This window comes from Apium graveolens, chromosome 6 (genome assembly GCF_009905375.1).
Source record: "Apium graveolens cultivar Ventura chromosome 6, ASM990537v1, whole genome shotgun sequence".
Classification (NCBI taxonomy): Eukaryota; Viridiplantae; Streptophyta; class Magnoliopsida; order Apiales; family Apiaceae; genus Apium; species Apium graveolens.
This window is the reverse complement of record NC_133652.1, coordinates 26114447-26129556: the sequence shown is the minus strand read 5'-3', so window position 1 is coordinate 26129556 and position 15110 is coordinate 26114447. Positions and strand designations below refer to the sequence as shown.

Below are 15110 nucleotides of genomic sequence, written 5' to 3'. Positions count from 1 at the left end.
CATGTCAGATTTATATAAGTAAATAATTAGGTGCATGGATAACTAGAACTATACGGTAAAATTTTAGAGTTACACTTAATTTCGATTTTTTTAGTTACATATTATAACAACATTTTATATATTATATTTAAATTTGTATTTTGCACAGATTATGAGTTTCAGTTTTATATAAATAATAATGTGATACTATTATTTTTGATTTCGGATCCGTGCTTAGACGAGTTCCCAACTAGTATTTAAGTAAACAATAAAGAGAAAAAGTAAACAATCCATCACACTTTGTTTCTTAATCACATAAAAGTTGGGATACTTGCCAAGATTATAAGATAAGAATTCTTGCTGAAAAGGAATCTCTCCTCTAGTGATTAATAACATGTGTGCATCTTTCGTTTCTCTTGAACTCTTAAATATGTACGTATCTCCACTTTAATTTATTTTAATTTAATTTACCATCCTTCTGGCCAAAGGACAAACTATAATTCAACAACTTGCAAAATTAAACCTATCACATATGATGGAATTCAACATAATAACATAATAACTAGGCAACCATGGCGGCTGCTTCATAATAAATGATGAAGTTGAATTATTATTTTTAACATTGCTGCAACAACATATTAAAGTATTTTACACAAATCAAATCGAATCAATCCTCAAAAAAATAGCAACAATGTCCAAAATCCTCCCCAGTAAAACTAAAACTTGACAGATTTAGTACACTTCTGATCTTGAACGGTCTGGTTAGCAATAATAATAGTCGAACTACAATCCAATTTGACTCCAACTGTCTTCTTCACTATCTCTATAATCTCCACCCTCCCTCTGATGCTGGTTTTCGTAACTAACGTCAACGATCCGATCGTTAAGTCGCCTGCCAACCGAGGAACCCTGGATATTTTATCCAGCAAAAAATCCGTAGTTACCTTCATTTCGATTGTTTTCTTGGCCTTGGCATTCCCCTGAGGTATTTGAGCTTCACCGATAAGTACATTTTCGTAGTAAATTTCTGTTGTAGCATTCTTGTACTTGAATGATGCTATGTTTGGATTTTTCACCGATACATCTGCTATGAGTGTCAAATTTGTATTCGGCACAAGATTTGTTGGATCGACGCCTTCTAGTCCCCTAATCGTAACATTTTTGAGATTTATTTTGGGATCCTTGACCTTAAAAACGGTTAAAAAGAGTACCAATAAAATTATTCCTATGATCACTAGTACCGCAGAGGTGCACCCGCAGCACTGCACACATCTTCTCCGAAGACGCTTTTTTTCAACCTCTTCATCCGTTGTTGTTCGTGGCGTGACAGTCTCGTTGGCTATTGAGATTCGATGAGATTCCGGGGCTAGGGGATTTTCTTGCTCTCCCTCTACCATGGCTAACTTTTTCCGAATAGTTTGATCAGAGAATGTAATAAAGAAAATGAGTACAAAGCTGAGTATTGAACTGGAATATTTATGCTATGCCTAGAGTTCGGGGGGGTATATATATAGTAATGCAACTCTAAAAGCATGTGGTAATATATTTTAAATGTACGCGTTACCGTTGTGCATTTGAATATTGACGAAAAGGAGGACTTTTAGTGTTGAAATTTCCCAAGACTTGGTTAAATCCTGCGAACTGGAAAGTGTTTATTAGTGTAAACAGAAATGTTGACAAGGTCTATGTTTGTTATTTTATTTAACAATAATTGATGGAAGCTTCTGTGTTGGTGTTTTAATGTTCAAGTCAAGTAAAAATAAAATAGAGGCGTGTAAAGGCGGCTAGAGTTGATATGAGTATATCTATTTTATAATCAGCAGCAAGACTTTTTTAGAAGTCACTCTCCGGGTTGATACTGTAATTTCTGATCATAAACGGAATTCACTTTTTTTACCCGGGGAAAGTTAAAAAGAAACTTATTTATGATTGAGATAATATTATTATAATTATTATATAAAATAACTACTATTTTATAGTTCATTAAAATAGCTATCTAGAAAACGTACAAGTACTTGTGTTACAGTTCTCGACTGAAATAAAATTTTAATTTGATATGTTACCATACCAACTCAACTCTTGGAGCTGATAAAAAGACAATAAGAGGAATTACAGTTTACATAATACAATAATTAATAGAGAGTTAGACACAGATATTGAACTCGATGGCAGCGAACTTTTCTGGAACGGAAAGGAATCAATAGATGTTTTCTGTCGTTCGGGTCTCGTGGAGATGTTTAAATTATTAAGACGTACGTGTGGGGCAAATGGGCTCCGTCACTTTTTTGGTATAGTTGAATGAAAAAATCATTTATTTGGTATATCTGTTGAGAAATTTCCATTTATGATACAGAACGCCTCTTTTTTTGGGAAATACCAACTAACCCCAGAACAAGTGGCGTTCTGGGGTAATTTTATTTTATTTATATTTTTTTTTCTCTTTTTCCAATGATGAAGTTGTGTTAGTGTGTTTTTGAACGAAATAAAAAATAGTTGAAGGGCTGTTTTTGGACTTTCATATTAAATAAATGGGAAATGTTTTCACTAATTTTTTTTTTGTTGGCTTGTAATGTAAGCCTAATTTATGTGTATATTTTTTAATTTAAATAAAAATTCGTCTAAATATGAATTTTGTAACTCCAAAAAGGGTGTCGTGCAATATGAGATCAAAATATTTAGGTGATGGAATGTTTTGGCATGGACGTATGTAAATAACCGTAGAATTTGTGGGTTCCAAATTTTTTGGTTGTGTTGTTATGCAAAGCTATATTTTGTGCAAATATTTTATTTTTATTAAAAACTAATATCACTCACACTTTTGTAGCCTCGAAAATGGTGTATTGAGCGGCGACTGCGTAATTGTAAGCGAGGGCATGTTTGTGCGTAATTGGCAGAAAATTTGTATATGTTACATTTTAGATTTTAATTTGAAACTGGAGAAAGGGTGTCATGTGGGAACATGAATTTAAAAGTACGTTGTAACGGAAAGTGGGATAATGAAAATGATAAAGTAGGAAGTACATTGCAATTGAAAAAGGGATAATGAAAGAACTCTCAAATTCTTTAGTCATCCGCAAGATTAACTACGTAATTATCAAAATCTTGATCTTCAATCTCGTTAGCTTTCTGATCATTTTCTTCGTCATCCCCTTGAATGTGATGGGAGGTATGCTTATGACCTCCCTCCCCATTTTTGTGGGTCGATGCGTGCCTACTCGACCGAGTTTGACGCGGTGGCCACGGGTCGGGGCCGGGACGAGTATAACAGATGTTTGTAGCCATACCAGCATCATCGTGGCCTTGAGAAAAATCCCCAAGTTTGACGATATACTTAGCATATTTATTATCCCACTACTGTTCCTCTTCACGTATCTTTTCACTCCTACACCTTGCGAGTATATCCTCGGCCTCCATTTTCCTCATCTCAAGCTCGTCCTCCATGAAGTGGTAGTATCGAGATATTTCTTTTAATTCATAATCATGTTCTTCCTTTGAAATGTTACCAGCGTTGAAATTGTTAATAATGTTATCTTCGTACCGGATCGATGATTTCATAAAGTCAAAGTGCATTTCCCCGTACCCCAGAAACTGTTCATTGTCACGGACGGCGAATCCTTGTGCAGCGCGTATAGCTCGCATTCTTCGGACAAATTGCTTGACCTCACTGATTTTTGCTCTGTGAGAATCAGTAGGTGCCTGAGATTCGGTCCATTTATACCAATTAACTTCCCCGTTGTTACGCATTTCCGACCTTGCTCGTCCCTTGCCCTTGTTCATGACCTCAGTGTATGAATCTAAAAATGTGGAGAATGTTAAATTAGAGAGGGGTGAAATGGAGATGATGACTTATAGATTCGCAGATATTTATAGTAAAAAAAAATGAACTGGTAAAATTTTAAACTTTGAACTGGGGCAATAATTTCGAAGGTGAATTTAATAGTTTGAGTTGTCAAATCATTTAAAACATTTGCACGTGACTAAAGTTCTGAATTATTAAATGTGCAATATATTCGAAAAGCACACAGTACTTGTTTCAACTTATATTAATTCCGAGGAGATTCGCAAATGGGGTGTTTAATGCAGTGATGGACAAGAAGAAGATATTTGAGGGAAGAACCTATTACAATGAGGCAAAGAAATTACATTATTTGCTAAAAATCAGCAAGGTTAACGACATATTCATCAGACTCTTCACCAGACTCTTCATCCTCAGCCTCCATCTGTAGGTGTTGCTGATGAGCCACAACGTACCCTGCTATTAAGTTATCATCTTGTTCGATAAAGTTGATTTCCATTATGTCATATTTTTTGTAAACCTCATCCACCTGACGGATACGTTCCTCCTCTGTTTGGGATATATCGTTATAGGCCCTTTCAATCTTCATTTTATCAGCTTTTATTTCGTCCAATATTTTCTGATTAACCTTACCATACGATTTCTTCGTGGTTTTGGATGCTTTCTTTTTCCTTCCACGTTCAACAGATTCAGCTAAACTTAGTTGACGCATACCTCTCTTAACATTTGTAGGCGTTGTCAGCCCTTTGCCCTTATCCATTTTATGTGTAATAAGATGCCTACAGTTTGAACATATGGTTTAAAGTTATGAAGTATGATGTATTTATAGGGCAAAATGAATGCATGCTTACAGTAAACTCCCCAACAAATATAATTTTAAAATGTTATCCAACAACCACTGTAATCTTATCAGCAACAGCAACCAACAATTAATTTGCAAATATGTGATTTGAGTTGTCATTGTTGTTTTCCATACTGCCTTTAATGAAGACAGTCAGTTGTCATATTTTCACATGCAATTATCTTCAATTATTCTGAAATGACTACTCATTGTAGTGAAAGTAGGAAAAATTTACTATTATTGTGTAACAACTGTAGAGCATGAATAAAGATTGAAAAGACTACTCGTTGTAGTGAGATTGTCATTATTTGTCCATTGCGTGTCTGAATTACTTTTATCAAGTGGGTTGTATAGTGTATTACTGTCATTCAATGTAGCTTTACAGTAACATTATAGCAATCTATCATTGCGTGTCTGAATTATTATTGATGTATCATTCAATGTAGTTTTACTGTCATTACTGTCATTGCGTGGCTGAATTATTATTGATGTATCATTTTGAGTTTTTCATTGCTTCCCTTGTAACATTAATTTCATTTGGCTCAAGTTTTAAATTGTTTAAGTTTAGAAAGCATTTTGAATACTAATACCGGGAATGGAACTGACTTGATCGTGGCATAATAAAATACAACAAGTCCGAAAGTAACCATAATTAATAAAGTAAAGTCTAAACTGCATACAAACTGAAAACATGGCATAATGAAGACGAGAATATGGGGCAATTTCATATTGGTTGTTCAAATTTCATTCACGAGCTACAGTGACTATACAATTACAATAATTTATTGAAAACTTCAATATACGCAGTGAGTAGTCATCTCAAATTAATACAATCACAATGCATGTGATTTCTGCTTTATTTCAGATCACATGTTGAAAATTGAATCAAAAGGGATAAGATGCCAATCAAAAGTCATGACCACAAAATCTGCTGGGATAAGATATGAATCCAAATGGATAAGGTTGCTTTATATTTTTCCCTATAAATAGCAGTTTCCATTTTTCTTACCATGCATAAGTTTATATTCTCAAACATATTTATCTTAGCAGTTGTTGTGATGGAGAGGCAAGAAATGTGTTTCTGTGGGGTGGAACCTGAGATAGGTAATATGTGGACCGGTGAAGTTGTCGGTAGGCGTTGGGAGCGGTGTGCTAGCCGGAAGTGTGCTTACTTTGTTTGGCTCGATGAGCCTCTTACAGGCTGTGCTTTGGAAGCTGTTCACCAGCTTTACAAGGAGATGGACAGGAAACACTATGACATGAAAATGGAATTGTGGGCATATTATCAGGAGAAGTTGGCTGCGATTCGTGGTCAGGTGATTGAGAAGGTCCGGGAAGTGAAAACCACCATCAACGATACTCGAATTTAATAAATCTGAAGCTCAGTTATTCATCATTTGTTTTCAATGTAGAAGTTGTATTTTTCAAGTACTGTTGCTTTCAAATTGTACTTTTAAGCTTCTGTTTTCAAGTTAGAACTTGTATTTGAGATAATATTATAATTCGTATATAGTAATCTCAACTTAACTATTTGACATTCCCTTCATTCTGTTCTAAACTTATCTAATATTTTCCTTACTTACTTGTATTTGAACATATGGTTTAAAGTTATGGAGCCTTGTAGTGGTACAACATAAAGGTTATTTTACATGCTTACAGTAAACTCCCCAACAAATATAATTTTAAAATGTTATCCAATAACCACTGTAATCTTATCAGCAACAGCAACCAACAATTAATTTACAAATATGTTATTTGAGTTGTCATTGTTGTTTTCCATACTGTCATTCAATTACTGTCATTGCGTGGCTGAATTATTATTGATGTATCATTTTAGTTTTCCAATGCTTCCCTTGTAACATTAATTTCATTTGGCTCAAGTTTTAAATTGTTTAAGTTTAGATAGCATTTTGAATACTAATACCGCGAACGGAACTGACTTGATCGTGGCATAATAAAATACAACAAGTCCGAAAGTAACCATAATCCATAAAGTAAAGTCTAAAGTGCATACAAACTGAAAACATGGCATAATAAAGACGAGAATGCTGGGAACATGAGCAACAGTACTGATCAGCCACAGAACCTCCCGCCGGTGTAGCATAGCCTCCCTTTCCCTTTTACTGCTCTACGGGGTTGCTGCCTCACTTGCATAAGAGTATCAGCTTCCTCACCAGCATCATCCTGCTCATCACTGTCATCCCCCATATCTTCCTCCTGCATGTGATGGGGTGTATGCACCTGACGCCCCTGCTCGAAACTCTATGCGGAGGTGTCATGTACCAACCACGGGTCGAACCCCCTAGTCGGGGTCTGAAAAGAAAATCCCGAACCACTTGTCTCGGGTGGAAAACTGTATGTAGTCTGTGGAAAATCACTCTGAGTAGAATGGCCCCAAGTGGATCCAACAGCCCAAGCACTAGGAACAGCATAAGGGCTCTGAGTACTGTGGCCAAAAGTAGATGTAGCAGCAGCATGGCTCTGAGATATCTTCCCCCACGAGGAGCCCGCTGCATCATGGAGTTGGGAACTACGACCCCAAGTAGACATATGAGAGGATCCCTCTCCCTGAACGTAGTGGTCCCAGGTAGGCTCAGTATGTCCCGGTGAACTTTGCTCCCAACCTGATGCAAACGAGGTGTATAGAGAAGAACCCTCACCAACTGATGGGCGAGGCCAAGGCTCCCAACCATCCAAAGGAGCTACTGGAACATGAAGAGAAGCGGTATGTGACCTACGTGCATGAGCACCGCTAGTGCGTGGGGTAGCAGGAGGTGGATGCGGGGGCCTTTGTGAAAGAGAAGTGAATCCTATAGCATCTAATGTGCCATATAAACCCTGAAGTGCCTCATCCACAGTAGCATCATCCTCAGCCACGCCCGAACCCCGAATCTGGTGGTAGGCAGCGGACAAGCCCTCAGCCTGCATTGACAACATGTAAAAGTATGAACATAAACTCATATAAGGAAAAAAATGGAGGTACTTAACTTAAGAATATAAATCTTACAGCCACGGGTAGGTATCCCTGCGACCCCTGGAAGCCTTGTTGGCCCCTCCACATCCTAGGGTTAATCATGAAACGTCTTGTGACTCTTTCGAACCACTGAGGATACTAAACTGTGCACATAGGTCTCCGAGTGCGCCTGTAAGCTGGTGGCTGAAGCACCGCACTGTGGCGTGAGTCCCACAGCTCACGCACCCTATCGAACTGCAAAGGCCATCCTCTCTGACCCCTATGGAAAGAATCATGGCCTCGGAGCGGAGAGTTGGTAGGGACCTGCTGCAAGTAGCCAAACTGTCTAGTGACCCTATCGGTATAGCACCACTCCACCCATGTCAAGTAAAAAAGGGGAGAAGGTGCACTCATAAGTGAAAGCTCAAGCGCAGGGATGTCTCGTGCCTCATCCGCGCAATCCTCGTAGGGCCTCCACCTGAAGGAATCCGCCGACATGGTATCTAGGTCATAGCGAATCCCGCGCAACGAATGTGTCTGCACAGTCGTAGGATTCAATGGGACCATCCACCTACAACAAAATGTATTGTGTTAACGATACATTCAATGGCAACATTTGTCAACATCAAACGAAGTAGTCAGAATGTAGCATACCTCAGAGCACGGGGATGTTGCATCAAATAAAAGTTTCGCTGCATTGGAGCTAAGGTTGTACAATGCTCATAGATCCAAACCTGCACGCATATAATATTAAGTATCAAACATGGATCATGTATTGTATGAATGAAGGTTGTAGTGTGGATATGTACCTATAATAAAGTCATGGAACCACAAAGCTTCGTCTTATATCCAATACTGGCAGAGCATAACCGTCCGCAAAGATAAGCCAGACATGCACTGTCTCAGCTGTAAGTACTGATGTGTTCCACGTGCCGAACAAATGGGTGGAGGTTCAAAGGCATGCGATAACCACTGTAATTCGGCACAGTAGAGCCAATGAGCAGAAGCAAGTGCGCACGCATGTGGTACAGGAGCTCACACTCATAGTCATCACCAGCAGAAGAGTGTAAACGTGAACAATCACCAAATTGATGAACCAACCAACTGATCTTAATTTCACCCTTCTTTATGACATCCATATCTAGCTCTGGATCTAGGGCAACACCAAGAAGCTCATGGAGTAAAGATGCACCTACGTCCCCTCCAATAGGTAACACTGGACGTCCAACACTGCGTAGGCCCAAAATGTAGTAAACATCCTCCAATGTCACAGTGGCCTCCCCAAAACGGAGATGGAAAGTATGAGTCTCCGGACGCCAGCGATCAAGAAAAGCGGAGATGAGCCCAGCATCATGTCTCATACTCCCGGTTAGCAGAACACCCATGAAACCAGCTTCTCTTATGGCATCGTGGATACGTTGTGGTAGGGGGTTCGCCTCAATACAATCCCAGTATATTTTGAAATTCGAACGTAGCCGTAAATGATCATCAGTACCCTGCAAGTAAATGTCTAATTATGCATTTGAAATATGCAGCAATTAAATAGTAACGGATAGTGGGAAAATAAGGTGTATCGTGCCATCCCACAGAAACTGTGAACGATGTCTGTTCTGTTGGTTAAGTAAATCCCCATCAATTGGTCCCGGGTGTATAAGTTGTCGTCCAGCCATTTAATCCTGTAAAAGAAAGGAACTTGCTATAAGGCATTGTAAAATCTTAGAAAAAAATGGTCAGCATTTCCGCTATATTATCACTTTCTCAATCCAAAAACCCAACCAACAAACTCAGTATAACAAGCCTGTCATCCAATGAATGTACGAAGTAATTATCATTATTAATTATATTTAAGCATTTTATATATAACTGATGAACTACATTTTAGTTAAAACAAGAAATTATGAAATTATGATTATTTAGTGAAGCTATATAAGACTATCTCCTAATATCCCTTTTTAAGATAGTAATTTTTAATAAACCATGTCTCCTTAAAAAATATCAATATGCAGGGTACATAATTTGATTATAGTATGTTCACAAGATGAGATGAAAGTTAGTTAAATCATTTGAAAAAAAATATGATCTATGTTTAAGTTTATATTATTGAAATTACTCTTTTTTTTCCGAACCAAGGCAACATTCTGATTTTTCATCAACTTATATATGATCTCGTCTAGATTGTGATACAGGCGGGAGGATAAATTTGTATATATTATTGTAAAATATAACTTACTAAATAATATCCAGACATTTTATTCCGTATTATAAATCTTAATGTAATCATCTGCATCAAATCATCTTTTATGTTGTATTCTTAATTTCTTGTAGTCAATCAATTAATTTTTTTGGCATCATTCCTATCATGTTTGGACCAACATAGAAGATATATATGACCTTTTAGAACACTGCTACAGCCTTACTAATATCAATGCAATTGTATAAATAATGCTAACATTTTGAATATTCATTTATTTATTTATTTATTTTAACAAATAGGTCTAGAATATATAGACCTAAACATCAAACTAATATATGTTGAATTAAAATTATATAAAATTATATATTATTAATTTAATTAATTACGTAAATAATTGTTTAATTTTTGTTTTTTAAATTTCAATTTTTGCTTGAGAAATAAATTAATCATCAACTCTTATAATCGATTCTCATAAAAAAAATCCAACCATCGGCCCAATTCTTAAGATTGAGTTTTCGAGTACAATTATTTTTAAATTTAATTTTTACTTTTCATGTAATTTTATCACTCTTGTAAGAGAATCTCCAAAAAATTAGTTAAATGAATTCTTAAATTCAAAATATAAGAATTTGACATAAATATCACTCCAATTGACTACTTATTTATTTTTTAAAAATTTGACATGATTTCCTTTTCTCTTATTTGTAAGGAATCTAATTTCATCCTTTATTTCATTTTTATCATTAAATTCATTATACTCCATTTGTAAATTTATATTTTCTCTTTATATCTCTTTCCCTCTATAATTTAAATTTTATAATAATAAGAAGTATGTATAAAGAGTATTATTGAAGTTGTTAAATCTTATAATGTTTTAAACCTAATTATTTATTATATTTTATTTATAAGTAATTTACTAAGAATCTCTGGGAGGAGACGCTCTAACTCATTCACGTGTAAATAATTAAAAAAAATTGACCAATTAGAATATTTTTAATAGAGGTTATCAAGAATTTGGCAAATTCCATGTTTCACGATAATTTTTATTACCATTTTATTAAAATTATATAGTTGTCACAGATTGCCTATCAAAATTATCGAAACTAGACAACTTTCCAAAATGATTGATGTACATTTAGAAGTGTAAAAAATATATATCAATTGTTATTCCCAAGCAACTAACAATGAGATTTACAAAAGGGGGGTTGAATGTAAATCTCAAAACTTTTTCAAGTTTTGAGCAGTTTCAAAGGCTATGTGTTTTGATGAACAAGTGTGTGTGAATTGCTTTGAGCTGGTACAGACAGATATATATTCAAACACAAATATAAAGAACACAAAAGACTTAAAAACTTTTCTGGTGGATTTGTTGTTCCACCAGAGATGTGTTATTTCATAAAATCTGTGATTCAAGAGATTGATCACAGCTGCTTCCTAGTACAAACTAGATGATTTTCTCTCAATGTTTTTCTAAACAGCTCTGGAAAATTCACTCTAATTACTAGCTGCAACTTGGTTTATATATCACCAAGTTTACAAGTGAAGACAAAAGTACAATTAAAAAGATTCTTCACATGTATCTTCTTCATTTCTCTATCCAATGCAATCTAGGTTGATTTGTGAATCTTTGAATACTTCCTTGTTTGCACCAGAATGGAAATGCTGCATTTTCTTGATTCCTCCAAGAGGCTGCCACATTCAAATTGTCTCTGTCAACCCATGTGCCTCTGTCAGCTTATGAATTGTCACTGTCAACTGCCATTGAACTTAGCATTCGTTGAAACTTTCATCCGTTGATGGCTTTATCCGTTGATGCATTAGCAGTTGAAGCTTTATCCGTTGATGCACTCATCCGTTGATGGATGTTATCCGTTGAAGCTTTAGAGACATCCGTTGAAGCTTTGTTTCTTATCCGTTGAAGGCCTTTAACTTATCAGTTGATACTACTTCACTTATACAAAATTACAAGGCATGAAATATTTACAGTTAGCCCTCCTATTTGCATATCCACTAGTAGTCAACATGACTTATAATTTCCCACAATATCTAAGAATCATAACTTGAATACAGAAACTGAAATGTGCTACAATACTAAACTTATTTCTAAGTAAAGCTATTCCATCAACGGATAGCCAGAATGGTCTTATCCGTTGAGGCTACAGACACTGGATTCCTACTTAAGTGTTTTGTTTAACTTATCATCAAACTAATACACATATTCCTAACAATCTCCCCCTATTTATGTCTACTAGAATTGTAGGCATAAATTTGGGTTTAACTTGATGATAACAAAACACTTAACAAATATATGAATTGAAATCAAGTAGAAATTCAAAAGTGCTGCAAAAGTGTATGTACTGAGATAGAATTGAAGGATTACATTGTTTCCAAGGATGCTCCTTTAGGCTGAGCAAATTATTTTCTTTTCCTTTGATCCCTTGTTTTCTTCCCTAGCCTCCTGTCATTTTCCTCTACTTGGAGTTGGATTTGTCTGTAGAATTCAGCTTCATCTTCTTCACTGATGTCCAAATTAGATTGCATGTCCTTGAGATTTTCATTACTAGCAATTTTAAGATGGTCTTCAAGTCTGAAGAATCTTCTGACTCCTTTATTGTCTCTGAACTCCATCAGCCAATGAGGTGATTTATGAATTGTAATTCCATGCTCAGGGATGAGTAATGTTCTAGGCAAGGAATTGGGCTCCCACCAAGTTTTCCTTATGCTGGCAATCTTGTTAAGAATCTCAGTTTTGGCAGTTCTGGTAAAGCCAGAATCCCTTTTTATAGCTGAGTAGACTCTAATCAAGGTAGAATAGCCTTCATCCAGAATTCTGTAAAGGGGACAAGTCCTTTCCCCATTTCCTTTGTACTTGAACACTAATCTTTCTGGTAGTTGTCTGTAGGCATCTATTCCCCTTACTTCCTCCAGCTCATCCAGGAAGAGTTCAATTTATGTCTGTTCCTTTATGTCACAAATGTGAACATAATCATCCTTTGAGGCTTGTGGCTTAGGCTTAGGTTTCTGAGTGAATTTTCTTGAGGTTAGGGGAGGTGTTGATTTGGTTTTTCTTTTCTATTTCTTTGGTGGTGGAGAAGTATCTAAGAAGATGGGAAATTTGATGGTGTCCCAATCAATAGGTTCCTCCTTAGGAATGATTGTTTCATCATGTATATTTAAATAGGGATCAGGCACAATGGGTTCAGGAATAGAAGGTAGTGGTTTGGATTTTGATTGGGTTTCTTCAGTGTTATCTACAATCTTCCTTTTTACATTGGCCTTCCTTCTGTTCCCTTTCTGCCATCCCTTTCTTTCCTCACTTCTTTATTCCACATCTTCACTAACCATATTCCCCATACCTTCATCTTCACCTTTGTCTTCAATTTCTTTCTTCTCTTCAATTTGACTTTACTTTAGCTATTTTTCAAGCTTTGCTTGTGCTCTTTTGTCAGCCCTTAGCTTTTCAGCTTCTTCATTCAGCCTTTTGATCTCTTCCCTCTTGGCTTTTGAGAATTTGGGATGTCCTTGCACCACACAAATACTCTTTCCCTCTCTATAAATGATAACCATATTCATTCTTTCCACTATATCATTGGTCTCTTTGTGCTTTATGATGCTGCCACCCAAAACTTTGTCTTCATCAGGCTTTGGAAGAGGAAAGTCCACTTCTTTCAATTGAGCAAAGTTAAGGGGATTCTTTGTAGAGTCCTTGTTAAGTCTAGTGTTGGGCTTGAGTACCACAGGCTTGAAGTTCTTGAAGGAAGTTTCTCCAACTTTATTCCTTCTTACTGGCTTGTATTCCATAGTGATTGGCTCAACCTTTGTGCTATATTTCACAGATAAGGATTTTGTTGTTGTAGAGCCAAACACTTGTTGCATCCTTTCATCAATTCTCCTCCTTTGCTCTTTTACCTGCATCTCAGCTGCTGCTAGCTGGATTAGATCAATTCCATCAAGTTTTACTTTGATTTGAGGTGTTGGAGAAGTAGTGATGGCAGGAACTAGCACTTTGGATATTTGAATGTTTGTAGATGACTCTCCTTCACCTTCCCTTTTATTCTCCCCCTTTTTGTTATCATCAAGGAGAGGGGTCAAGCCTTGTGTTTTTGCCAGCTGCATGAGTGAACTTGTTTGAGACTGTTGATTTTGAAGAATGGTGACCACATAATTTTCAATGACTTGAACTCTGTCTTCCAACTTGACCAGCCTCTTTTCAGCATTTGATTCTCTTCTCAATCTCAGTAACAAGTCCTGCATGGTACCATAGGGCATGAGTGAATCCAGCTTCTCAGAATTGAAGGACTTCAAGTCAGCTATATCCTTCTTAAGTTCATCCACACTCAGATTTTGTCTTAGTTGCTGTAGTTTCATGAGATGTAGAGAATCTAGGTGGGGTTGAAGAATGGCCTTGGTACCAGCATCTGAAGTTTCCTGAAGGGCCTTTTGAATAGCCATAACTTGTTTGACCAAGGAGATATTGAAATGCCCTAGTATAGATTCCTTAGTCAAGGCCCATTCAGGTAAATCTGGAATTGAACTAGGGCCTTCATCTCCCCCTAAGTTCATGTTTTCATCAAATGAGACAGAGTCATCATCATTAGAATTTACTCCAAATTCTTCAGATGGCTCACCAGCTTGAGAAGGCATCCTATTGACAGCAGCTTTATCCCTTTGTAGAGATTCTGAAGTGTGTACTAGGTTCAAAGTCTGTTCTGCCTCCACATTGCCCTGAGCAGCCAATAGTTGATAGGCTGACACAAGATGAGTAAAAGTGTCAGCATCCAAGGAAATGTTATCAATTACAGCTTTGTAATGTTGCTGAAATTGTCTTTCCTTTCAGCATCATCCACAGTCATTGACTCATTAGCAATGGCTGGATCCACCCTTATACCTCTTGTACCTACTTTTCTCTCAATTTTTCTATATTCTTGCATCAGGGGCTCCCCCTGGCTCACACACCTCACACCCTCACCCTCACCTACTAAGGTGGCACTCCTCTCACTTTCTTTTGCCATGCTGAAAGAAATAGCATGCATATTTAGACTCTCAAGCTCTCCTTTTGCCTGGGAGCAACCCAGCCTCTCACTCAAATTTTTACTCCCTTCCCTCAATCCTAGAAGTGATTGTACAGTAACCATGTCTTCTATACTTGGAATTGATTCAGTTATTTGTGTAGAGACTATCAATGGATAGGGAGTATCCGTTGAAGTGGGAATTGATGGTATCAACGGATAAATGCTGTTAAGCTTATCCGTCGAAGAACAACCACTTGTCAACGGATGAGAAATATCCGTTGAAGAAGGAAAAGAAGTAGAAATTGAACCAAATCTGAAAGAATTGGCTGATGACC

General features: G+C 36.7%; 1 protein-coding gene across 1 annotated transcript; it reads right to left on the bottom strand.

The window, feature by feature from the left end:
• Nucleotides 1-695: 695 nt before the first annotated feature.
• LOC141664813 (late embryogenesis abundant protein At1g64065-like) lies at nucleotides 696-1376 on the bottom strand. Its single transcript, XM_074470767.1, has one exon. The coding sequence runs from the start codon at nucleotides 1374-1376 to the stop codon at nucleotides 696-698; it is 681 nt and encodes a 226-aa protein (XP_074326868.1).
• Between the last annotated feature and the right edge of the window lie 13734 nt (nucleotides 1377-15110).